Genomic DNA, 27,789 nt, shown 5'->3' on the forward strand with positions numbered 1-27,789 from the left:
CAGAAAATGAGAAGGATTCCCTGAACTCAAATCTTTGCCATATTCCCTGAAATTCAAATAATTCCTTTTTTTCTTTAGAGACATGGACAAAAAGGCTTAAAAATTACAGGCAGACAATAAATCATTTGCACATTATATTAATTAGCTCAAGCAGCTTGATTCCCCAACACCTACTAGATTTGGGAGTTTTGAGTTTTGGAGGTAAGAGATAAGAATGAGAATAATATTGTATCTGAAGCACTCAACAAAAGGGAAGGCATGGAAGGGATGAAATAGGAGGGGTATGGGAAGGTGAGAATAGGGGAAAAGGCTGCCTCTGGGAGGTTAAATGCTGGTTTTAGAGCATAAGTATTGGAGTTCAACATGAATTAGAATTTCAGCTCTGATATTTAATATATATATATATTACTTTAGGCAAATTATACATCCTCACTAAGCCTCTGTCTATTTGCCAGAAAAATGGGGATGGCAGAAACTCCTCCTTTGCTATGTTGTTGGAGGACTTAAGTAATATATATATTTTGTGCACTGGGCCTCTTCATATATATATATATATATATATATATATATATATATATATATATATATATAGAGAGAGAGAGAGAGAGAGAGAGAGAGGGGGGGGGGGGAGGGGCCCGGTGCACAAAATTCGTGCACGGGGGCGGGGGAGTGGGGGAGGCGGTGTGTATGTCCCTCAGCCCAGCCTGCACCCTCTCCAATCTGAGATCCTTCTCACAATCCAGGACTGCTGGCTCCCAACTGCTTGCCTGCCTGATTGCCCCTAACCGCTTCTGCCTGCCAGTGTGATCACCCCCTAACCACTCCCCTGCCAGCCTGGTTGCCCCTAACTGCCCTCACTTGCTGGCCTGTTCATCCCCAACTGCCCTCCCCTGCTGGCCTGATTGCCCACAACTGCTCTCCACTGCAGGCCATCTTGTGGTGGCCAGCTTGTGTCCACATGGGGGTGGCCATCTTGTGTGTTGGAGTGATGGTCAATTTGCATATTACTCTTTTATTAGGTAGGATATATATATATATATATATATATATATATATATATATATACACACACACATACACACACACACATTCTGAAAAGGTGACTCTCTACAACTCCCATTTCCTTTATCCCTCGGCTCTTCTGCTGGCCTGAATTAGGTCACATCTCTGGGCCTTTGAGATCCCAAGGAAAAACAGACATATCAACAAATCTGAATCTTAGATACCAGCTAAGACCTTGGGTGACTGGAGAGGGAAGTGGGGAAAAGGGGCAAGGAGAGGAAGTAGCAAGTGACCTTGTAAGACCTTGTAATACCTTGTTATCCCTTGCATGCCTGTGAGTGAGTAGAAGGGAATAGGGTTGGCAACAGCACTTTAGTGATCCAAATTAAACTCTAAGGAGCAGGACAAATCTTTGAGTAAAAACATTTCTGCTTTTAGATCACCTCACCTGCTGAGAGGCAAAAACCCTTTAAGCCTTGAAGCACATATTGAGCACCAGAGGCCCCATGACCCTGGACAGGCCAGGGGAGGAGGCCACCATGCTGCAGACATTCACTCTCTTGCTCTTTTACATTTGTGAGTACAAGGAAAGGGTGAGGGGCAAGTGACTCTGTCATAAGTACCCCTATGATTGGGCACCTTTGGGAGGGAGAGGAGAGTATTGATGTTTGTGAGTGGATGGGGACACTGAAGGGGGCTTTCCTTTACCATAATCTCTCTTTTTAGGGATGAGTCTGGGTAGGATATCAATAGGTAAGTGAGTCCTGATACCTGCTTCTGTGGCCGTGAACCAAACTACCTTCCTTGAGATCCCAAAGAAAATGCTCAGATTGAGCTGGTTGAGAATAAGAGCCCATCACTTCATGACTTGGTTTCCCACAGAATAGCAAAGAGCTTTATCTCAGATGGAAAGGAAGTCAGGCTTGAACTTTATTTCCCAATTCACATGGATTCCTTGAACAAATATTCTGGGATCCCTATCCCACCTCCCACAGGAGCAGACACTCATATTCCCAAGGGAAGACAAAAAGAAGAATCTAGGTCAGGGCTAATTTTAAAGGACATTGGGGGCACATTATGGGAGAGTTGTACTACTCACATCTTTGTGATCTTTGGGAATGACAGCGATACAAACTCAACCAGAGCTGTGGATAGAGACCAACTACCCCCAAGCCCCATGGAAGTACATCACACTTTGTTGCAAAAGCCCTTCTTGAATTTCAAGCAAGTTCCTGCTGCTGAAAGATAAGACACAGATGACCAGGATCCATCCTTCCTACAAGACCTTCCAAGTTTCATTCCCCATAGGTGTCCTTACTAAGTCCAATACAGGCCTTTACAGGTGCTCCTACTGGAAGGAGACAGGCTGGTCAGAGCCCAGTAAAGTTTTAGAGTTGGAGGCACCAGGTAAGAAGACAGAAATAACTAATCAAGAATAAACTCCAACTCCTGGGATTCAAATTTGCCTTTCCAATGCAGAGTTTAATTCTTTCGTTGATTTACCTGCATACATATATGTGGGCATTCCACAGTTAGTAAATAACTGCTTACTCTCTGTAAGTAATGTAGAGTGAGGATGCAAACTCAAACAGATTTAGAAGGCAAGCTCTCAACTTAGGGGAAACCCAAAATGGGGGAAGGAGGAATGGCAAATAAAGATCATACAGGAAAGCTAATTTAATTTTTATTATAAATTTTTAAAATGTTGACATTATTGCAGGAGTGCCCCTTCCTGACCCTCTTTGCCCACCTCTACCCTTCCTACCTCCCCCTTCTTTGGCCTTTACCAAATTATGCACATATTTTTTTTAGCTGTTTCCTTCACCTTCTTTATCCAAACACTCCCGACCCCCTCCTCTTGGGCTCCAACCAGTCTGTTCCATGGAAAGCACTATGCTTATTCTACCTGAATTCCAGTTTGATATTTCCTTCCAGGCCAGCTGCCCAAGCCCATCTTCTGGATCCAGTCTGAGACCTCTCCTCTTCCTGGATGTAATGTTAATACACTTTGTCATGGCTGGCTTCAGGATTTGATATTCATGCTGTTCAAAGAGGGATATGCTGAGCCCGTGGATTACCAAATCCCAACCGGGATAGTGGCCATCTTCTCCATTGCCAACATGACACCTGAAAGCAAAATGGTTTACATCTGCCACACTCATATTCAGATACTTCCCACCCTGTGGTCAGAGCCCAGCAACCCCCTGAAGCTGATTGTGGCAGGTTGGTGTGGCTATGGCTGCTGGGGTCTGATGATTGTTGTTCCCGGGATCATGGCTGGATGAGACAGGGTTTCTGATTTTACTTCCCTCTGCCAGTTCCTAGGCCCTACAAGACCCATTAGCTAGAGTCATTTGACATTTTAGTGAGATGCAAATTAGAATCACACATGCTACCATGCAGACCTGTGGGAGCCAATTTCTTGGCTAGTGAGTAATCCCAGCTAAATGTCCAGCAGCTTCAACTCACCACACCTTTGTTGTTTGCTACTTGTTGAATAGCATGCATTTGTTAGACTATATTTATTGAGCACATAATATGTGCCAGGCACTGCCACCACAGTCTTATAAACTGATATTTAAAATTTAAATGTATTTTATTTATTTGTGATTATTAATTTTTAGTGTGGAAAATAGAATGAATTGTTAGTACTGGTGATAAAAATAAACAAAAATGACAAAGAAAGTGTATGTTTCAGAAATGATTGTATAAATTGCTTTAGTCATGTATATACAGAACCAGTGTAGTAGCAATAGGCTTTAAACACAGTGGAAGACTCCCCAAAATGCCCAAATTCCAGATGCACACCCTAGCCCCAACTCCTCCATGCCATGACTTGGATGCTTTTTAGACAGAATTGGCCACATTTGTTTTAGTTTCTCCATCAAGCTAAATAGGGTTGGGGAAAGCTGTGGTGCTACAGAAAGCACCCTAGATTTAGAAGCAGCAATCATGGTTTCTAGTTCTACCTTTGACACTGACTCCTTGTGTGATCTTGAGTAAGTGACTTCACATCTCTGTGCTTTGGTTTCAGTGGAGGACTCAAACATGGAATAATAGTATCTATCTAATCTACTGTATGATGCCTCTCTGTGCTTCACTTTCCTGATCTGCAAAATTGATATAATAATAATGCCTACCTCACAGGGTTGTTGTGAGGATTTGCCTAAATATAATACATGTAAAGTGCCTGGCATATAAGTTCTCAATAAATGGTAGATATTAATTTTATTAGTATAGCTTTTTATTAAGGATCAAAAACAGAGGTCTGTCTGTTTGAACTGCATGCATGTATTATTTTTGTATGAATGCCCTTTCAGAATAGATTCCACTAGCACACACTTCTGCAGTTACCTGTTCACTGGTATCCCCCTTAATCCATGAGATTTTTGCTGACAGAGACTGGGTCTTCTTTACTTGCATATCCCTAGTCCTACATGATTCCTGACACATCAGAAATTGCTCAGTGAGCATGTGATAGAGCTGATCATTCCAATAATGGGTGGGTGGGACTACCTGAGATTGGGGTGGATAAGAAGGAGTGGTATGTGAGGAAGGCTTGCCTTCTATGTTTTAGTATGATCTCCTTGTAAGAACAATACATGGAAACAAGGGTGTGGCCACATGAACAGAGATTTCTTTGGGTTGCAGATTTACTGCATAATCCTTCCTTATTGTCTTCTTCCAATCTGCTGTTGGGAAGTAGGGTCTTACATGTGTTCAAAATCCATCCTTAAATACTGCACTTGCATTCATGCTCTGCAAAGATGGAATAAAAGTCATTTCTCAGAAGTTTGTTTCTTAGCAGGTGGAAAAATTACATGTGTGTCATTTCAGGGACCTAACGATATAAGGAATTACAGATGTAGTTATTCCACTGAGACACACCCCTAAACATAGTTAGAGCTCAGTAGAGCTGATAGAGTCTGGTGAGAGGGCAGGGCCATAAGTAAACATACCCTTGATTACCTTTTAAAAGAGGGAAAAATTCAAAGAAGGAGAGGGAACAGAGGGTAAATTTCAGCTATCACTTTCTGTTTCAAGAAACTAGGAAAGAAAAAGAGAAAATAATAGGGAAGAATCATCCTACCTCTAACTCAGGGTCTCTTCCCTTTCTAGGACTTTATCCCAAACCAACTCTGACAGCTTATCCTGGGCCCATCATAGCACCTGGAGATAGCCTGAATCTCAGGTGTCAAGGGCCAATCTATGGAATGACCTTTGCTCTAATAAAGCTTGAAGACTTGGAGAAGTCCTTTTACCACAAAAGAGCAATAAAAAATGAGGCATATTTCTTCTTCCAGGCTTTGAAAATCCATGATACTGGACATTACCTCTGATTTTACTATGATGGGTTATACAGAGGTTCACTCCTCAGTGATATCCTAAAAATCTGGGTGACTGGTAAGAGAGGAGGATGCTATGGGACCCATATTAAGGCCTAAGGAAACACAACTCCATTTGGGTCCCGGGGAGAACCTAATCATGTAGCCAGGGCTAACAGGGGGCACAGAAGTGGGATTTGCCAAGGGTGGATTTTAGGAATAAGAGGGGGAAAACCCCAAGTAGTGGGAGGAGGAAGTCAGACTATTAGACCTTTATATTTTGGGTCTCATCCTAGATACTTTCTCCAAGACCTGGCTACTTGCTCAGCCCAGTTCTGTGGTCCAAATGAGTCAGAACATGAGCCTATGGTATCAAGGACCAGTGGATAGAGTGGGGCTTACACTCTATAAAAAAGAAGATGACAAACCACTTCAACTCTTGGATACCATCAACATTGATGATGACAAGTTATTCTTCCTCAACAATGTGACCAACAGTGATGCTGGCATCTATAGCTGCCACTGTCTCCTCTCCTGGAAGACCTCTATCAGGATGACATCACATAATACCAGGGAGCTTGTGGTTGTAGGCAAGTGCTAACAACTATTGTTTGTTTTTATTATCATTACAATGCTCTAAAAAAGGTCTTAGTGCACCTGTGTCCTCTTGGAATTATGATACAAGGAAAAACACTCTAGGGGTTTGATATAGAATTTTCTTCAAAAATTTTAGATACCTTCTCTCCCAGGGTTGTTACTCAATCCCTATGTCTTAGCATGGCCTAACCCCATTTTAACCCCTGGAAATGTTATTTTCTTTAATGCCAGGGGAAACTTATAGTTATGAAGTCCTGATTGAAGATAGGTGTGGGCACCAAGGAGTGCAAAGGGGTTCTGATGCACTGTCACATTTTGTGGATTTTTTTGTTTGTTTTTCTTTTGCTATTGTTGAATTGATTTGGGTGACATCTACACTAATAAAAGAGTAAGATGCAAATTGACCATGCCTTTGTGACGCCCACCAGCCAATCAGGAGTGAGTATGCAAATTAACCCAATAAGTATGGCAGGTTAATTTGCATATGCAGGTGCCGAATGGCCAGGGGCAGGGCGAGACGCAGGCATTTCATACCGCCCCAGATGCTCTGGGCCTCTGGGCAGCATGGGAAGGTGGAAAAGCGGCTCTGGGCTGGAGCGAAAAGGCAGCTTGGGCCAGAATGAAGGCGGTGCCAGCAGCCGGGGGAAGAAAGGCCCATTCTTGCACAAATTCTCATGCATCAGGCCTCTATTTGGTTAATAAAATTATAAAGGTTTTAGGTATACAACTCTATAATACATCATCTGTTCACCACCCCAAGTCAAGTCTCCTTCCTTCCAACACCAATTATCCCTTCCTTACCCTCTTTTATCTCCCTCCACCCCACTTTCCCTCTGGTCATCACCATACTGTTGTCTATGTCTATGAGGTTTCTTATTGTGTTTTTTGTATTTTTTGTTTTTTTTTTGTTTTGCTTAATCCCTTCATCATTTTCACCCAGCCTCCCAACCCTCTTCCCTTCTGACAGCTGTAAGACTGTTCTCTATGAGTCTGTTTCTATTTTGTTTGTTAGTTTATTTTGTTCACTAGATTCCACATATAAGTGTAATCATATGGCACTTGTCTTTCTCTGATTTGTTTATTGCAGTTAAATTTTGAAGCCACTGATCTAGTGAAAGTAGAAACTAAGAGAAAATAGGGATCTGAAAAACATTTCTTGGGGGAGTGGGTACTGAGTTCAAGGTCACCTCTAACTCTGGTCTCTGGACTGCTTACAGATAAGGCCCCCAAACTCTTTCTATCAGCCTGGCCCAGCATCATGTTCAAGTTAGGAAGGGACCTTCAATGTTGAGTACTTCATCCAGTACTTGAATATACTTTGGAATGGGAAGAAAGAGCAACATTTCAAGCATTCTCAGTGGATGGATACTTCATCATCAGTAATGTTGAAGGAAAAGGCACAAGGACCTATAGCTGCATATATCACATAGAAGCACACCCTGACATCTGGTCACATCGTAGTGAGCCTCCAAAGCTGATAGGGCCAGCAGGTAAGAGGACAACTGTTCATAGGGATGCCCCTTCATTAATTTGACCATGATACCCTGGGATCCCAGATCAGTGTCCAAATATATATTGAAAGGGGAGTCAGGAGCTTGTAACTCAGGGCCCTTGGGTCTGGGCACCATTCCCCTGGGGTGGTTTCACAATCACTCAAAGGCAGTGAGCAGAATACTTTCAAGGCTCCCATTCTCCATGAAAAGAATCCCAGTTCTGTCTCACCTTGCCTTCACTATCAGTAGCCAGGTATCCCTTCCCCCATGAATGTGTTCATCTGTCCCTATCCCCATCAGGGCCCCTGCTTCTGTTCTTCTTTGACCACAGGCTTGCTCACCTGGAATTTGTTCTGAATGAAGCTAGAAGGTTGTCCCTAACCATGCAAGTTGTCACCTTGCTGTTGGTAGTGCTGTGGATAAGGTGGAAGTGTTGGAAACTCAGAATCAGGTAACTGTCTTGTCTCAGCACCCTGTTACTCTATCTAGCTGAGTACAGACTCAGGCATGAGTCATGCTCAGGTTGAGACAAGCCACAGGGGTACACCTTTTATATTCCCCATCTTCTGGGTTTAAGACACAAAACTTTCTCTTTCACATCACAGAGGGGTCAGTACCCAAGCAAGAGAGTGGAAAATGAATAATTTTCAGAAGCTGGATAACTTATTCCCCCAGGAGAGTGCCCAAATTTCATATCTATACCACCCTGACCCTCAGAGATTATTGATGTCTCCTATATTAACTTGGTCAGAACTTTTTATTTTGCAAGAAGCCATGCTCTCCTGCCTCCCTAGATGTTATCCAACTCCCATTCCAACTTTTCATCTTTAATCCATAGCTCTCAAGGGATAGTCTTGTGGTTTATCTTACTTTCCATGTAAACCAGTCTTTCTGCCACTCTGCCCTCCAACTACCTGTGCAGAGCATTCTGAGAATAGAATCTTAACTTGAATGGGCATCTGATAAGGCAATGGATTGGGCCAGTGAATAAGATGGCTTCCTATGACACAGCAAATGGCGAGCTAAACAGATTCTCCTGCCATTTCCTTTGATCTTTGATGCCATTCCCCTTTCTTTCCATCCCCATGGCCTGTGCTCAAGCTATTCTGTTTAAAAATAAGAATAGAAATGACAGCTCCTGGCCTGGTGGGAGCCTCAGCTCCTGAATGTCTTGCCTACATCTCCCCACCCTCTGCTCCTGGCTGTATTCCCACCACCACCATGATCACAGAACTTTGTGTGTCTGGGAGTATTCAGTACACAATCTATTATAACTATGATTGTGTTTGTCTGTGTTTTCCAGTGGGATCTGAGGGACAGAGTGCTTCAATAGCAAGAAGGGTGCCACCACCTAAGCCTTCTGCAAAATTTACCATCCCTTGAGTTTTCAACGTTTCAGTGGAGGAAAAATTCTAGTTCTCCTTAGAATCTATCCTGAGTCCCACATACATTGGGGTAACCTCCAAACCTGGGGTTTGAAAGAATGTAGCTTTAAGTGCTCTGCTTCAGTCCAGGACCAATATAACAAAGAATGAGTTTAGAAAGCAGATTTCAGAAAAAGCAGCTTGAAAAGCAGGAAGGAGATTTAGTGTTTTCTAAGTAAAAATTTTCAAATAGATTTTGGCGTAATATCTAATTTTATAGGACCAATAACTCAAAGCTGCTGCATATTTCTAGTCATAATCTGTGGGAGGGTGGGGTAGAGAGATCCCACTCTATGACAAGCTAAACTCAGCACTGACAATCCTCTGGTAATTCACTGCGGCTGCCTAGGCAACTGGTCCATAACAAAGGCAGGTGAGGCAGGTCAGTCTGAGGACCAATACTGCTATAATAAAACCTTCTTCCAAACTTAAGCATGACAAAGGTGAAACACCCAAAATCTTGTGCATTCTCCCATACTCAGCAACAGTATTGGAGTCCCAGGGGCTTTGGGATTACTCTGGAAGGGCCCTTGGACATTTCTTACCTGTCCCTACCAGCTCAAGTGCCTCACTGGGCTCCGACACAGCCATCTCCCAAGATTTCTCCCTCTACCCCCACACCCACCACCCAGAGCTGCCGATCACACTGAGCTCCAGAGGTTCTGAGAGCTAGAGTTACAAAAGCATGTTTACATCTGACATCTCAATTTCAGCAACAGCCTAACCAGGGGCCATGGGGAGCTGACATCTGATATAGGCTGAGGAGGGAGAGGGCGGGGGGATACGTGGGTCATGAAAGAGAAAGAGGTTTGTAGGTGGTGAGGCCCTCAAAAAGAAAAACCATCGGTGTCAGAAAATATTTCCCATTATCCTGCTCATATCCAATCCCTATTGGATGGTGAATAAGCCAATGACATAAATTGCCGCCCCCTTCTCTCCGCCCTCTCACTAATCCCAGCAACTCCTCTCATCTCTTTCCTGGTCTCACTAGAGAAGTCTGGTTGCTGGGAACAGCTCAAGGGGTCACCATGCTGTTCATAATCACGGCACTTCTCTGCTGTGGTGAGTACAAGGGGGTGGGGTAAGGGTCTGGGCAGAAGGCCGGGGTAAAATCCCGTGGGGGAGGGGGCAGAGTCCTGGCAGCAATTTCTTTTGCAGGACTGTGCAATGGGGTATTGACAGAAGAGACTGGTGAGTTTTTTCTGCTACAGACTGGGACATTCCTCCCTAGAGATCCGAAATAACTACATAGTGTCAGTGTCAGTGGACAGGGAGTGACTGATTGGAAGGGAAGGACAGCCAGGAAGGAGCACTTGCTATAGTTGCTGGCAAATTTCAGCCTCCAACTCTGCTTTTGTGCAAAATTTCCCCCAAGCTTCTTCACTTTTCTGAGTCTCATCTAAGACATGAAGTTCTCCTTTTCCCTGCACCTTCGGAAGGAAGGGAAACGTTTGGATTTGAATTGAAAAGGGAGGTGGGCAGTGTGATCTGGGTAGGGGGTTCAAGGGCAAGGAAAGGGGGAGAGGAGGGAGGATGGCTTCATTAACTCTGCTGTTTCTAGAAATAATCATGCCAACCCCTAAACCTGAGCTATGGGCAGAGAGCAACTTCCCTCTGGCCCCGTGGAAGAACTTAACCTTGTGGTGCAGAAGCCCTTCTAGCTCAACAAAGGAGTTTGTGCTGCTGAAAGACGGAACCGGGTGGATTGCAACTCGCCCAGCCTCAAAGCAGGTCCGGGCTGCTTTCCCCCTTGGCGCCCTGACCCAGAGTCACACCGGGAGTTACCACTGCCATTCATGGGAGGAGATGGCTGTGTCGGAGCCCAGTGAGGCACTTGAGCTGGTAGGGACAGGTAAGAAATGTCCAAGGGCCCTTCCAGAGTAATCCCAAAGCCCCTGGGACTCCAATACTGTTGCTGAGTATGGGAGAATGCACAAAGACTAAGAGTCAAGGGGCTTGTGCTGCATGTAGGAGAGAAGGGACACTGAAATAAGGCAGGGGGGTGGGTAAAAGAATGAGAGGAGGCTGACAGGAGGAGCCAAATACCAGTCCAAAATGGATTTTTTTTTTATTATCGACAAAATGACTCCAAGTGTCCCTTTTGGGCACCTTCATACTTTGGGCTCCTTTTTCACCCCATTTTGTTTTCTAGACATGCTCCCCAAACCTGTCATTTCTGCGCCCCCTCCAATCCGAGGCCAGGAACTGCAAATCCGGTGCAAAGGATGGCTGGCAGGCATGGGATTTGCTCTGTATAAAGAGGGATTGCAGGAACCTGTCCAGCAACTCGGTGCAGTTGGGAGAGAAGCCTTCTTTACAATCCCAAGAATGGAGGATAAAGACGAAGGCAATTATAGCTGCAGCACTCACACTGAAATGCACCCCTTCAAGTGGTCTGAGCCCAGTGAGCCTCTGGAACTTATTATAAAAGGTAAAGCTGAAAAGGGTATGTGAGAGAGGAGGGGGAAGGCAAAATTCTGGGTCAGACACTCCTCTCCCTACTGCAAACTTTGTTGCCGGTCCTAGGAGCCTGTGTCCAATCTTAGAGCCAGGCAGGCGTGGTGCTGGGAGTGCCAGGGCCTCTGGCTGCACGATATTAATAGCAGTAATTGTTATTAATAGCTGGGGTTTGTGGAGGGTGATTTAATTTTTCTAATTATTTTCATATCAATTATTTTATTTAGCTATAGAGCAAATATTCAAGGGATATTTGGACAAGAAAGGGGAATGATACCTTGTAGAGCAGATACTGTTTCCCCTTCTTGTCCATGTGAACAAACTGAGGCTCAGGGAACCAGCAGAGGCCCAATGACACTTCACTCTTTTAGCTAACCTCCATTGTCTGCCCTGATGACAGTGAGGATTCTGCCATAGGAAGTGAGGGGTAGGAGTGAGAGGTCTCTGTAAGATGTTCATCTGCAGTGAATTTGCCTACATTTTTAAATGCATCTAATTATGAATGCAATACTATAAAATACAAAGCAGCTTCCTGGAACCAATATATGAACTATTCTTCCTCCACCCCCGTTAAGTTGTGTTTTTTTGGTTGTTGTCTTTTTTTTTTTTTTTTCATCTTCTAGAAATGTACCCGAAGCCCTTCTTCAACACATGGGACCGCCCAGTGGTCACTCCTGGTGCCCGAGTGACTTTCAATTGCTCTACTCCACAGCAGCACATGAGCTTTATTCTTTACAAAGATGGAAGTGAAATAGCGTCCAGTGACAGGTCTTGGACAAGCTCAGGTGCCAGTGCAGCTCAGTTTGTAATCATTTCAGTGGGCGTCAGTGATGGAGGAAATTACAGCTGCCGATATTATGATTTTGCTACCTGGTCTGAACCCAGCAAATCTGTGGAGCTCGTGGTGACAGGTCAGGAGTGGGGAAATAAAGGTGGAGGGTTTTACTGACCCTGGGACAGTGAGTGGAAAGCCTGTCAGCGGGAAAGTCACCAACAAAGTGCTTAGGACAGTGACTGGAACATGGGAAACAGTACATGTAAGGCAGCTACTGAAATGATTATCAATACAGGAATAAAAGACAAAGGAGAGGTAGGAGACAAGTAATTAATTTCTGGGGAAAGAAGTGAGGCAGATGGGGTGTCAAATCCCTAGAGCCAATTTCATGTTGCCCTATTTCTACAATTATTTTGCTGTTTGGCCTTTCCCTTTAGGCTCAATATCCACTTTTCTTTAGTTGGGTGGTCAGAGATTGATGGGCTGGATGGCCCTTAAGAAAGGGTGAAGACCTTGAAATGTCAGATGCACATTGTGCAGCCAATAGAAATAAGGGTTTTCAAAGGCTGTGTAACGACATCAGAAAATATTTACAGTGTAAAGTTAAGTGAAAAATATTAACCTACATAACCATGCACACAATAAGATCCCAATTATCCAAATAATTATAGCTATAATGACATGGGCATGTATAGAAAAATTAATGGAAAGAAATATATAAGCATGTATAAAGAATGGTTATCATTGTGTGGTAGAATTATATTATTTTCATTAGGTTTTTTTGCTGTATTTTTTAATTTTCTACAATAAACATATTGTTTCTTACAATAACCGCAAAAAAATACATTTACAGAATATGATGGGCAGGCTTCTCTCATGTTGTGATATCTTTAATTTCAGAATTCTACCCCAAACCCATTCTCCTGGCAGAGCCAGGTCCTGTGGTGCTTCCTGGGAAGAATGTGATCCTGCACTGCCAAGGGGCACTCGAGGGCATGAGGTTTGCCCTCTTGCATGAGGGAACCCAGGTTCCTTTACAGTTCCAGAGTACCTCAGGAAACTCAGCTGACTTCTTCCTGCACACTATTGGAGCAGAGGACTCTGGGAACTACAGCTGTGTCTACTATGAGACGACCATGTCAAACAGGGGATCACATCTCAGCAAGCCAATTATGATCTGGGTGACTGGTAAGGACAGGAAAACATAGAACTTGGACAGAGACAATGGCTGTAGGGATTAGGGAGAGTAATTTTTCTTGGAAGGCTAGGCTAAGCCATAGAGGGGAGTGGCAGGAAGGAGAAAGATAAATGGTTAATTCACCAAGTGCTAAGTTTTCATACTCACCATTTTACATCTTTGGTCTCTTTCTAGACACATTCCCCAAGCCATGGTTGTTTGCTGAGCCCAGTTCTGTGGTTCCCATGGGGCAGAATGTTACTCTCTGGTGCCAAGGGCCAGTTCATGGAGTAGGGTACATTCTGCACAAAGAAAAAGAAGCCACTTCAATGCAGCCCTGGGGATCTACCAGTTATGATGGGGCATTTCCCATCACCAATTTATCTGGTGCTAACATAGGACGTTATACCTGCTGCTACCACCCTGACTGGGCCAGCCCTATCAAGATACAGCCTAGCAACACCCTGGAACTCATAGTCACAGGTAAAAGGAAGATGTTCTGGAGTGGTCATGGGGCATAGAAAGGAGGGAATAGACTTGTTTTCAAAAAGTTTAATAGTCTTTCCTCTTTACTGAACAGAGTCTCCAAAGGTGATACACTGGCAAGTGACCTCTTCTCTCTGACCAAGAGTTAATTTTTTCTAGGTTTGCTCCCCAAACCCAGCCTATTAGCCAAGCCTAGTCCCATGGTGTCTCCTGGAAAAAATATAACTCTTCAATGTCAAGGGGAACTTCCAGACTCAACATTTGTCCTGTTGAAGGAGGGTTCTCCAGAACCCATAGACAAACAGCAGCCAAGTGGCTACAGGGCTGACTTCTGGATGCCAGCTGTGAGAGGTGAAGATTCTGGGATCTATAGCTGTGTTTATTATTTAGACTCTGCTCCCCTTGCAGCTTCAAATCACAGTGACTCCCTGCACATCTGGGTGACTGGTAAGGTCCTGGAGATTTCAGTAATAGTCTAGATTTTATAGTGTTTTTAGTAGTTTACCATAAAGGGGTAAAGGGATTGGTTCAGGGCTACTTCTTCTAACTCGGTGTTGTGGTTGGTTGCAGATAAGCCCCCTAAACCTTCCCTGTCAGCCTGGCCCAGCACTGTGTTCAAACTAGGGAAGGACATCACTCTTCAGTGCCGAGGACCCATGCCAGGTGTTGAATTTGTTCTGAAACATGATGGAGACGAAGTGCCTCAGCAATTCTCCGAGGATGGAGACTTCGTCATTAACAATGTAGAAGGAAAAGGCATTGGAAACTACAGCTGCAGTTACCACCTCCAGGCCCACCCTGGTATCTGGTCAGAGTCGAGTGACTCCCTGGAGCTGGTGGGTGCAGCAGGTGAGTGGATAATCCCTTCAGGTCCTGGCATGACACACCTGGTATCCCAAAGACAGTCCCCATGGAGACAACCCACATATGGAGAGGATGGGTTTGGAGTCAGACACAGTATGGTGATATTTCTCTAAGGATGGTGAGGAGGTGGGAGCTCAGATTTGCTCAAAGATAGTGACACAGATTTTTTCAAGGTCTCTTTCACCCTCCCCAAAAGAAAGGCTGCTTATGCCTCAGCATAAACATTACCTCTGATCACCCCTCTATGGTCTCAACACATAGTTCTAAAACACACACACACACACACACACACACACACACACACACACACACGCACACACACCATTGGAGGAGGCCAGATGAGTAGGCAATGTGATATCAAGTGTGATATATATGCATTAACATCTATGGCCTTGGTTTCTCCTCTTTTATCATCACAGGGCTTGCTGCTCAGGAGTGCACTGTGGGGAACATTGTCCGAAGTACCCTGATTGTAGTGGTGATTGTAGCTTTGGGGGTGGTGCTAGCCATAGAGTGGAGGAAATGGCCTCAACTCCAAACCAGGTAAATACCTCATGTCAGCCTCCTTTTTGTGAACCCAGGACTGCTGTAAAAACAATGCTCTGACTGTGCCTCCAGCATCTTAGCCCCACAATGTAACCTGTTTTCGGGTTGATAATTCTGGATACTCATTTAGTCATGTCTTTTTCTTTTCACAGAGACTCAGAGACAGATAGAAGGGACCAGACTATAGCCCTTGAAGAGTGTAACCAAGAAGAAGAACTGGGCACCAACTCCAACTCTTCATCATCAATCTCTTAGGGAACCTCAGTGTACCTGCTAGTCCCAATATAATAATCTCCTCCTTTACAAGAGCTTTCCCCTCCTCTCTCCTTTCTCCTCAGAAACCTGCAAATCTGCCTGATTACCCTGAGAGTCAGCCCCATCTTCTATTCTTTGACCACTAATCACCTGAGCTGTGTCACGGGGATTCTGTGAGTTGTGAGCTCTACTCTCAACTGTAGATATAGGGTGAGATGTTTCCTGAATGCAGATTCCCAAGCCCTGTAGTTCCTCCAGTACTGATTTACTGGTGCATGTAATTCTATTAAAAATGTATTCTTCTGAAAAAAAGAGAGTATTCAGTATTTAACTGCAAAAACTATGGCAGTGATTTTTCATTGGTCTGTTGTCCACTTACAACTTAGCAGAATTGGTGTATTGGAACTGACCTCCACAACAGAATAAGAGAACGTGGGGTTGCCAATACAAAGAAAGGAACTCAAGGATAGGGTGTGGGAGGAGGGAGGGAAGGCTCCAAAACAATAATTAGCAATTTGATTTGAGACATGATCCCTGGACAGCATGTCATATTGTAATTCCATTTCATTATTGAATCAATGGGTGAATGAAAAAGTGAATGTCAAAAGTTCTCTCCAAGTTGAGCCTGAAGAGGGCAAATACTGAAGTTAAGTCCTTTTTACCCTGTTACTTCCAGGTCTATAGTACACAAACATCAGGATTAGCTCTCTGTAGAACTTTGAAATTGGCAAAGTGTGCTTTGTAGCCCTTACCTCACAATCACAGGGTGTACATTAATTCATTCTTAAGTATGCACAATTGATAAAGTTGAATACTTGCCCTCCCTAAAGAGAACCTTGTTTTCCTAGAAAAAAAATGGACCTTTGGTGGTAAGATATCAGGGGGCAAGTAAGCAGTTGAGGTGGGTGGTTTGAAGCAGATCTACCAGTGTCTGCTCCCAAGACAGCAAATGGAGATTTGCTCACATTCTGAGCCTCTGATAATCCTCCCTGGATCAGTATGTCACTTTCCCTATAGGTGGGAATTCAGCACACATTGGGGATTTGGATTGGGAAAAGGAACTTGCCTAGTTCCTTGAACCTATTCAAAACCTCAGAAGAATTAAACTATGGATTCTAGAGGAGGTCATGATCTCTTCAACTATGACCCTAAGATTCCTCACCTCCCAATACTGTTTAATTTTAAGCTAACACTGTTCAATAAAGAAATGTACACAATGAGTTTTTTATACCTGTTTACAACAAATTTTAGAAAGCAACTCCTATATTCTTTTATTAGGAAGGTTATTTACCCAGCAACTTAATGGAAAAAAATGCATCCTATTTCCTTTAATCCTTACAAAATGAAACACTCTACGTACTATATAGACTAATTTATATTAAGTTCTTTGGAATGTAGAAGTACAAAGTCTCACTCTGATTTCCGTTTGATGAGATTCTGTTAGTTGCTTATACTAATACCTCATAGTTTTCCTAAAATTTGCATTTCAAAAGTGCTTTTACATTTGAATTTATCAAAACCTGATTGTTGCTTTCTGTTGAACCCACTCTCTGCCTTCAAACTCTCCATCCCTAACTCTCAATCAAACTGCACACTTTAAACACTGGAAAGAGGCCTGCTCTGAGTCCTTGGTTTTAGGATAAAAGTCCTTTGATCAGATCTGATTTTGTTTCCCAATCATTGGGTATTCCAAAGTGTATTGTCAAGGCTAGTGGCAGGGCTGTACATGTTAGCAAGTGCTAAGTTGATTGTTTTAACTGTTCATTAAGGAGAAGAAAAGAGCAAAGGGCCAAGGACTGAAATTTAGAGAAGCCTCTGAGTTAGAAAAACAGAAAGAATGTGAGGCAAACACAACTAAAAAAGATTCTTGTGGAATTGACATTGAATCTTGGGTCTCCTATGTCGAAAAGTTTCAGACAAAGATACACTATCAGAAAAATTTTATAAACCCTTCCGAGAGAAACAAATAGTAGGAAATATTGTGACACTGGACTGTTAGTCTGTTTTCTAAAAACACATTTACTGTTCTTTCACTTAGAAAACCAAAGTTCGACATGATTTAAAAGGAAAAAAAAATAGTTGTCAATTAACTGTGAAATACTTAAAAGACAAAGAGTGGTTTTGAGATTTAACTTTCCTACTCACTGTCAATCTCAATGAATTAAAAATCTACTTATAATGCAAAAGTCATCACAAACTCTCAATGAATTAAATATCTATTTATAATACAAATGTAGCTTGTTGCTGAAAATGCTCCACATGGTATGTTTTTTCAACCTGGTTGCCATGGGAATCAGTCCCTTTACCCCAGCTGGCCTCTAATCATCAACCCAGCATTAGGTAATTTCTGGGAAATGGAATGTCAATTAGGGTGGAATGGACCTTTGAGAGGAGAATTTAGTTCTGGGACTCTAGGAACAAAGGCCCAAGATGCTTTCCTCAGTTTTAAAAAAAAAATTTGTTAATTCCACCTAATCCTTAAGCTCACACACCTTTGGCCCCAACTTCTCAGAGCTACAGGTTGTCTAGGTGGCATGGCCCAATCCACAATCCATTACAGAATCTCATTTACAGTGGAGCTGATAGAGAGGTACACAGCCTCTTTCTGTACACCTCTAGGTATGGAAGCTCATCACTTTATGAGACAACCTGAGACTTTCTAATTGTTTGACTGATACCGTATTTGTTTGTTTGTATTCCTTTCATACTCACTGGCTCTAGTTCTGATTCAAGCTGCAACCTAGATAAAATCTACTTCTTACACAGAATAGTCTTACAATATTTGAAAAATATGAGTTGTCCTCCCTGAGTCCAGAATATCTCACTCAATGGTTCTTCCAGAATTGGGCCAAAATTCTCTTGCAAATCTATCTTTATATAGTTAACTTTTAATTATCCAGGTTTCAGAGACTGCAGAGTTCATTCCTACCCAACTCCTGTCAGATTCAACGAGTACAGTTCTTTCATATATTTTACATACCTGTTGTTATATAGAGTAATCTATATAATAAAAGCCCAAGCGACCATTACGGCAGAACTATGATTACTATGGCAGAACTACAGTTACTATGATGCACACTGACCACCAGGAGGCAGACGCTCAGTGCAGGAGCTGCCCCCTGGTGGTCAGTGCACAGAGGGAGCACTACTCAGCCAGAAGCTGGGCTCAGGGCTAGTGAGTGCAGCTGCTGTGGTGGGAGCCTCTCCCACCTCAGCGGCAGCACTAAGGAGCAGGGAGCCAAGCAATAAGGAGCAGCCAGCAGGCAGGTGGTAAGGAGCAAGGGGTCCCAGACTGTGAGAGGGTGCAGGCCGGGCTGAGGGACCTGCATGAATTTCATGCACCGGGCCTCTAGTTATATAGAATATGAAACAATGATAAATGATGTGTTGAAAAATAAAGCAGAGCAAGGAATACAACAGTATGAGTTTGTGGGGAAATTGTTGCAATTTAAAAAGGGAGCCTTTAGAATACCTCACTGAGAAGATAACATTTGACTTATGGTGATGAAGGACATATAGGAACAAGCTAGGCAAATATGTAGGCAAAGTGGGTTCTAATAAGAGAGAAAAGCAAATGCAACAGCCCTGAAACAGGAGAATGCCTGGCTGCTTTGAGGAACTGTGACTAGACCACAGTGACTGGAGAAGTGTAAGCAAGGGAGAGAGTAGAAGGGGTTACAGTCAGAGAGGTAATGGGAGCCAGGCCAACCAAGACATTCATAAGTCTTTGTAAGGATTTTGACTTATACTCTGAATGAAACAGGAAGCCTCTGGAGTGACATGATTAGACTAACATTTAAATAGGACCATCCAGTCTTCTGTGTAAATAATAGACTAAGCAGCAAAAGTGGAAGCAGAGAGATCTGTTAGGAGGCTATTGCAATAATCGGGCAAAAGAGGGTGAGTTAGGTTATCACAGTAGCAGAGAGGTAATAAGAAATGGTTAGATTATTAATAAAATCTGAGAAAAGAGCCAACAGGATTTGTTTACAGATTGGATGTGGGATGTGTTCTGTAAACATTTTCATTAGAAGAAAGAACTGTTTCAAATATTGCCTTAGTGATTCTCTCCTGAGTTATTTTAAACTTGTCATCAAGGAAAAGTTTTACAGTGCCTCCCAACCCAAGTCACCATTTCTGGACAGTTTGTCAATGAGTTTGTCATTGTCCATTCAGAAACATGTAAGCAAAATGCAGGCCTATATGTCAGAAGTGATCTGATCAACACAGAGTACAAAGGACAGTAAAATGATCACTTTCTGGGATCTGAACTCACCATTTCTCTTAATACCATCTAAAATTACACTAGCCCTTGGGTAGCCAAATCACACTGTTGGCTCATAGGGAACTTGTAGTCAACCAAAACTCATAGCTCTTTTGCACACAAGCTCTTGGCAATTCAATCCTTTCTTCTCCTGATGTGTTATTTTGAAATTTATCTAAGACTTGATTTGACATTAATTTCATCGTATAGGCTCCAGGTTAAAGAAATAATTTATTAGCACTTAGTGAGCCCCATTCCATAAGTCACATATATAGGTACTACTTCAATTACTCCAAACAACAATCCTTTATGGCCTCATGTTATTGTTATTACCATTTTACACATGAAGAAACAGAGGCTCAGAGAGGTTATATAACATGCCCAAGGCCACCTAGCTCAGAGCCAAGGGTAGAGTTGGTATTAGAATCCAATTTTGCCTGACTCAAAAGCCAAATTCTCCCATATTGAACCTTGGATAGCACAGTATCTGGAAGTGGGAGGTATGCAATAAATATTTACTGAATTGACCACCTTTGTACCCTACTTTTTAATTTATTTTATGGTACTGACACTCATATTAACTTAGTAATTTTTAGGCTCTATTGTAGAGTTTTACATGTGAAACATCATCATTACAATAAGTCTATGAGGTATTATCATTATTCATATTTCTTACAAAGAAGAAAATAGATCCCCATAAAGATTTAGGTGAGACAGCCAACAAGTTTTAGAGATAAGATTTGTACCCAGGCAGTCTGGCTACAAAGAATTTGTATCTATAACCACTAAGCTATGCTCTCTCAGGGTATTCTGAGATCCTGACGTTGCACTCTTTAGGGAAAGAGGTGCATCAGAGGTCTAACTTGCTGTCCACTGCCCAATTATAAATATGTGGCCTTCCTGCTGAAATCCAGTTATGCCTCTTCCTTCTTTTCCATTCCCCTTCTTTATCAATGGGTCAGTTTAAGGAGGAAGTATTTCTTTAAGAAGGAAAACTTGTTCATGTCCTCAAACTTAGTCTTGACCACTCCTCTTACCTCCCAGAACTCCAAGCCACTCTATTCTGCTGTAGATCAATTTTTTCAACTTTCCCCTAAAAAGGGAGTTAATATAATGAAACTAGAGGCCTGGTGCATGTAATTCATGCATGGGGCCAGAGGGGGGGAGGTTCTCAGCCCAGCCTGCATCCTCTCGCTATCCGGGACCCCAAGGGGGGTGTCAGATTGCTGGTTTATGGGCCTAAACCAGCAGTGAGACATCCCTCTAGCAATCCGGGATGCTGCATGCACCAGTGACCATACTTTTCATACAGGTGAAAAGCATCTTACTGTTGTATGGGCAGCTACATGTTTTTGCCATGATTATAAAAAGTAGTACATAACATGATCCTTCTGAGGCAGTAGTACCATTTTCCCCATCTTATGAGTAGAAAAACTGAAGCAGAGAGAAGTTAAGTAATTGGCTTTGTCACACAGTTATAAATGTCAGAATTAGGGCTGACCACAAAATGTGCAAGCCAGAGTCCATGCATGTCATTGCTGCATCATCCTTTTTTTTAGTGTTAGAGTAGCCTTGCCAGGTTTTAATTTTTAAATCTAAGAGACTGTTCCCAATATATAGGATAGGGTCCCTAGGCCTGGTCAGTGATCAGGGCTGATCTGTGGGGTGACAGGGAGGGGGCCCCCACTGGCACCCACCTTGGATGGCAGTCTGGCGCTGCCCAATCACCGGCCCCTCCTCCCGCCAACCAGTTGTTCAGCAGATCGTTCTGCTGTTCAGTCAATTTGCATAATCGGTTTTTATATAGATATATGACTCCCATTCTGGGGAAATCCCTGAAAAAGGAAACCACATAGCTGGTGGTGACAGGTCAATAGAGGCCTGCAGAAGAGAGATGTTCCCTCAGTTGTTTCCCCACCCCCAACAATAGTTTCTAGGCCAGACCATCATATAGATTGTGAGAAAATAACTGTAAGATTCTGACTAGAATCATGTCTTAAACTGGGTATGGTAAATGTGTGTAGAGAAACTCAAAGCATTCACAATAGTTATTGGCTTATAAAGAATGACTTTTGCGAGAGAATCTCTTCTTATTTCAGAAGGCCATGGTTGGCACCATGTGCTAAAGGCCCAAAAATAATCTACATTATATCATAGGTTAGCAGAATGTTCATCAGGGACTAGAATTAGTTTTGAACTTGAAACAAATCCTATAGAGGGTGGCTTGTCAAAACAAATTTTTCAAAACTACCCAAAGCTCTCTTATTTTGCAGGATCATTACTCAAGCAATTGTTCCATTTAAACCCCAGCAGTCAATCCTGGGGAATTCATCAATTGATGTCCCAAATTTGGATTTGGTCATATGTATCTAAACACATTGAAGGAATCTTAGACTTGAAAAATTGTATAATTGTAAGGCTCATCAGAGATGATACAGTACACAAACATTCTACAACACACCAAACAAGCAGCTGACCAACTTCTGCTTGAACCCTTATAGAGGATGGGTGGGGTTACATAGGGGAGACTTCCTACGTATAAGGAGTGGTTTTCCATTCAAAGATGAAAAAAATTATTTTATGTTCTGAGAGCTGCATTCTTCCAGCTTTCATATTCATTGGTCCACAAAAAAAATGTAATACACAAAATTATTCCTTAAGTCTTTGTTGTTTAAAGTAAAACACCCCAATTTTCTTCAACTGTATCAACCAGAGTAAAACAACACTTTAGTGGTGTTCTAATTAACTTTAGATACAAATAAACTATCACCTCCAATATGATGGACTCTACACTTGCATTAATATATCCCTGAGATCTCAATAGCATATTTAGCAACCACATAACACTGTAGGCTCATACTAAGTTTGAAGCTAACTGAAAACCCCCTGCCTTTTATAGAAGTACTCCTAAGTCTTGCCTTCACTCTGGTATATGTAGTTAATTTTAGAGCTGAAATATGCAACTTCATATTCATGCTAACTACATTAGAGTAAGGAGGTTTTATTATTTTTAAAAGTGTTCAGCTTCACAACTATTTGATTCTGAGAATTACAGGATCTTTCCACCTCATTTTATATACACACTGAGTGGCCAGATTATTATGATCTCTGAACGCATAATAATCTGGCCACTCAGTGTGTGTGTGTGTGTGTGTGTGTGTGTGTGTGTGTGTGTATAATTAGAGGCCCAGTGCATGAATTCGTGCATAGGTGGGGTCCTGCCAGCCTGGCCAGGAGGAGGGGACATAGGCAGTTGGCCAGCCTGCCTGCTGGTCGAACTCCTGGTCAAGGGGACAATTTGCATATTAGTCTTTTATTATATAGGATATACACTGAGTGGCCAGATTATTATGCATTCAGAGATCATAATAATCTGGCCACTCAGTGTATATGAAATGGAGATCATAACTATGCTAATTTTGCAGGGTTGTGGTGAGGATTGAATGAAACAATATATGTAAAATTGCTCTGGAATTAGTCTCCAATTCCATTACCTTATCATCTTTAAGTCAGGTAGGGAGAGACTGCCATACTTTATATAGGAAGCAATTACTGGAGACATACCGTCCTCTTCCATCACCCCTAAAAATTGTAGGCTTAGAAGTATCTTGGGGAGGGGGAGAAGCAGGACAGTAAGCCAGGACAAGGGAAATAGGGAAACAGACAGATATTCAAACATTTTTCACCACCTAGTAAATCATAAGGATAAATGGTTTGCACTTCTTCCCAACCAGGGGTAAATAGCTTAAATCACCCTACTCAGGGAGACATATAGCAAATATTCAATTAGTGCCATTTGCTAACAACATCTAAGGGCAAATGAAGTTAAGAGAAGAAACATCATTGAGATATTTCAGCACAAAACTGATGAAAATTCTATTGAGATCCTCCCCACAGACCTCCCTTAAACACCTAGCCTTTAAAACCCCTCAAACCCAAGGTACCAGTGTGCGCTCTCCCTCCCAGGAGCATGCTTGAAACTCCTCCCCACCTCTTCTTTCCCCATAGACATGCATCTCCTAAACTCTAGGGACCACACAAGGTTTGCAGCAGGGCAGCAATGAGCAGTGGCAGTTTGTCCCAGACAACCCCCCCTGAACCTTTCCTCAAGGTCCCCTTTTCTCTGACTTTTTATTGAGCCAAAGCAGACCAACCTAGGCTCATTTCCCCAGCCTTTCCTTGTTTCACTGTCCCCAGCTTTAATAAATGCCATCTAAAATTTTTTTTAAAGTATCATGCCTATATAAGGCCTGAGGATGACAACAAATAGGATTCTTATTTTCTGTTGTACAATTTTTACAGATATCCCTCCAAGCTTGGTCTTACTCCCAAATTTGATCAATGTCTCATTTTTGTCTTTATCAAAGTATTAGAGCATATTTCTTGCTGGGTTTACAATAATTGATTAAATGTATACATTTTGATGATCATTTAATGAGTTAAACTTTCAACTATCCATACTATCAACCTATCTTGTTTCTTTATAATGTCTGAAAAGACATCATAGAAGTGTTTGTCATGATCCTAGCTAAAGCTCAAATAAGTGATTTTTTGCAGTGTCCTCTTGAAAGCTCCATCCAAAAGGAAATAAGCTTAGTCTGGCATGACTTGCTCGTAATGAACCCATGCCGGTTCCTAGGCATTAATAAGTCCCTTTCCAAGGGCTGATAAATCATCTTCTTAATAATCCATTCTGGAAGTGTGCTGGGGATCAACTTCAAACTCAAAAGACTGACATTTTTTAGATTCTCCTTGCTTTGGGGGGTGAGGGGAAATCATTGTCTTATTTAATCTTTTGACATCTCTCTCTTTATCCACAAGTCTTTGAATACTACCAAGGGAGGTATCCAAGCTTATAATACAGACCAGAAAGAAACAATGCTAGACCCTAACTTGTCTACCACTTTTTCTCATTTTTCTGAAGTGGGAGAATTCATCATTTTTAGACTGATGTAGAGGCCATCTGCAATTGAGTTTGTCAGGTTAATATGCCATATTTTAGAAAGCCCAGAATGTCAATGGGAAGATTGGTTGATGATGCAAAACTATTTTTTTTCAGGAGATGCTTTACAAGAGTTCACACTTATTCTAGAACAGTGCTTTTCAAACATTAATGTGCATATGAATCACCAGTGGATCCTGTTAAAATGCAGTGCTGATTGAGTAGATCTAGGCAGGGCCTGATTTTAGGCATTTCTTAACAAACTCCCAGATGATGTGGGTACACAGATTATACTTTGTTATAGCAAGATTCTTAGGCCTGAGGATGACAACTTAATCGTTCTAGACCTTGGCCATACTCTAGAATCACCTGAAGGGCTTTTAAAAATTACCATGATCTGAATGCTCCCCACATTAAAATATCTGTGGTTAGGACTTGGAAATGATTATTTCTAAAGTTCCTTGTGTTATTATGGTGCATATCCAAGGTTAAAAACACTCTTCAAAAACTAGTTATCTTTAATCATTTGGCTAATAGTCATCACAAGGACTCAAAATGCATCCCCTGACTTATGTAATTGCTGAAATGCAGGTTCCCACCTGCCTATTATAGGCACATGCATAAAGACACTTTTTAAGTAAAATTTTGTTAATTAAGAGCATTTGAAGAATGTATATTTCAATGTTGGTGATTTTATGGTTACTTTTGCTTTCCTACTGCTGCCTACTAACATAATTGAGGGGCCAGAAATGTGGTATGTGTGGGAGGAAGGTTAGGTTAGAAATAGTTTTATAGCTATTAAAACTTACTTTTCCCTAGTGGGTTATTTTATATAATACTACTACTTGTATAATAATTTAGAAAGTACTATAGAAATGGCCAGGTTGTGGTTTGGCTCAGACCTCCATAGAGAACTTCACTTGTAGTAAACATCTCTTTTTTTATCAGAGTACACATGTAAAAAATAATATGTTTTATTATTTACTTTATTGAAGAAGTGAACACTATCTTTATTGATAGTGGCTCAATGGCAGAAGAGGTAGGCTAGCCCAGTCAATTAAAAGAATTTGAGACACAGTATACTAGACCTAAGAATTACTAGTAAAAAAAAAAAATCTTTCAACGGTAGACTCTTCCATAAAGATTCTCCAACATAAAGATTAAGCATCAACACTACAAAAGAACAAAAATGGACAGAGAGCAAGAATTGGAATTTTACGGAGCTGAGCATTTCTTAGTTGAGCAATCCTGATATAAATCCTCTCCCTGGCAGCCAAGCAAAGAGAAAAAGCATATCGGTTTGCGGGTGGGGTGTGTGAAGGGCAAAGGTTTGGCTGGCACTCCAGCTAGGGGCATACCAGAGGGAGAACAGCCAAATGAGGCCAGGCTCAAAGAGGAACAAAGAGCAGAGTAGATGGAGCAGGTCTCAAAAAAGTTCTAGGAAAGAATCCTCCCTAGGCAGCAATTTTTTCTGGCGCCAGACCTGACAATCATTGGGACAACATGGAAAAAGGCCACTTTGAGGCCTGCTAATAGTATCAACGTTATTACACTACTGACTATTTTGCAACATTAAAAGAGACAACTTTAAATGAATATTTTATCTTTATGCACTGGGCATATATTAGAGAATCTAAAAAGGGAAGACCAGCTAGGGAAGTCTGTGGTTCCTGAGTGCTTTTTAGCAAGGACCCTGTTAGAAAACAACTAGTGAGGTTTAAAATATACTAAGTACAAACAAAATTTGAAGGCTACAAAATCACAATACTTTGAAAGAAAAATACTAGAGAAAATTATAACAAATCACAATCACATAAATATGAATAAGAATAACCTTGAGCTATCTCTGCCACAGGCTTGCTGAACTTCAAGTTCTTTTACTTTTTCTTTAAACTGCAATTTGATGTCAAGATGAAAGTTCCTGACCCAGGAGTCAGACAAGCCTTGGATCACATGCCAGCACTGCCCCTTATCAGCTCTGTGACTTTGGACAACTCCCTTACTTTCTCTCAGCCTAAGTTCCCTCATCTACACCAGAAGAATGATAAGAGAGCTCAATTCATATGAGTGCCATAGGACATAATGTGCTTGTCTCAGTGTAAGAGCTCAGTAAAAAGAAGTTGCTCTCATTAGCTTATACCTCCTGGGTCTGTGAATTTCTGGAACTGTTTTCATAGATTCCATTCACATCCAATAAATTATTTCACTTTTTTTTTACTTCTAGATCCTCTTTTGCTTTCTGGGAAAATGTGAGTTGACTTATTTCCAGCTATTGGTTGAGATTACTTATTCAAATCATTCTACCAAGGAGGAAAAAAGGAGAAGAAGCAAACCCTCAAACTATAGGAGACCCTATGACCCTGGCAAGCAGGGAAGGGATGGTTAGTATGGAAAGCATAGAGAGGAAATCCTTTCACTTCTGCCTTCTTGACTCCTTCTCTACTGCTAAAAGCAAGTAGGGCAGGTCTGGAAAGATGCACAAGTAATGGTATATCAGCTCTGCTGCTCCCTCCAGTGGTGTGGCCTGGAGAAGTCATAAGGTGGAGACAAGGTTAGGAGTGTAATCCTAGGACTCATGGAGAAGAGCAAATAATATCAGTGATAACCATAATAATAATGACAACAGAAACACTCATCAACAGTAGGCTCATAGGGAAGAAGGAATTATACAAATAAAAACAGCAATAATAGTAATATTTGGTGGCTTTGTGAAGAAGGAAAAAGTTTTAGAAAAATTCATGGGTAAGAATGGATAATAATAATTATAATTAATATGACAAATATCATGGTAATTCTTACTGGGCTTATGTACAAGAGAGAATAATCTATACTAATAATAGCCTAGGGCGTCACAACCAGATGGACTACCAGTCACCATGAGGGGACCCCTCTTGGTTGGGGGCGTGGCCGACCTTCAAACCACCAGGTGGCCTCTAGCCCTGGCTGGGGAGGCTCTGGGGGCCAGGGGTGTGCGGTGCAGTCTTTTAAAAATAAAGAAAGGGCGAGTGGCGATGTCAGCGTCCCTGGAGTCGGTGGTGGGCAGCAGTGACGGCCCTGGTGAGGGGGCTGGGACAGCCCAGGCACAAACGGAGGTGGCTGGGGGGCGGGGTTTGGCCGGGGGGGGGGGCGGCGTGGATGCCCACGGCGCCACCTGGGGCATCAGCGCTGGCCTAGACCCGGAA

At 42.2% G+C, this 27,789-nt stretch overlaps 1 protein-coding gene across 1 annotated transcript; it reads left to right on the top strand.

Annotated features, from left to right (window-relative positions):
* Positions 1-1,508: 1,508 nt before the first annotated feature.
* Positions 1,509-15,664, top strand: IGSF1 (immunoglobulin superfamily member 1). The gene is given in 20 exon segments (XM_008153882.3): positions 1,509-1,578; positions 1,729-1,755; positions 2,128-2,409; positions 2,938-3,225; positions 5,122-5,406; positions 5,624-5,917; positions 7,142-7,414; positions 7,749-7,763; positions 7,766-7,868; positions 9,833-9,903; positions 10,000-10,032; positions 10,403-10,693; positions 10,994-11,272; positions 11,922-12,209; positions 12,974-13,261; positions 13,446-13,733; positions 13,896-14,183; positions 14,307-14,585; positions 15,020-15,143; positions 15,299-15,664. Coding segments are annotated over 20 exon segments (3,969 nt in total). The 3' UTR covers positions 15,402-15,664.
* The last annotated feature ends 12,125 nt before the right edge of the window (positions 15,665-27,789 follow it).

This window comes from Eptesicus fuscus, chromosome 1 (assembly GCF_027574615.1).
Source record: "Eptesicus fuscus isolate TK198812 chromosome 1, DD_ASM_mEF_20220401, whole genome shotgun sequence".
Lineage (NCBI taxonomy): Eukaryota > Metazoa > Chordata > Mammalia > Chiroptera > Vespertilionidae > Eptesicus > Eptesicus fuscus.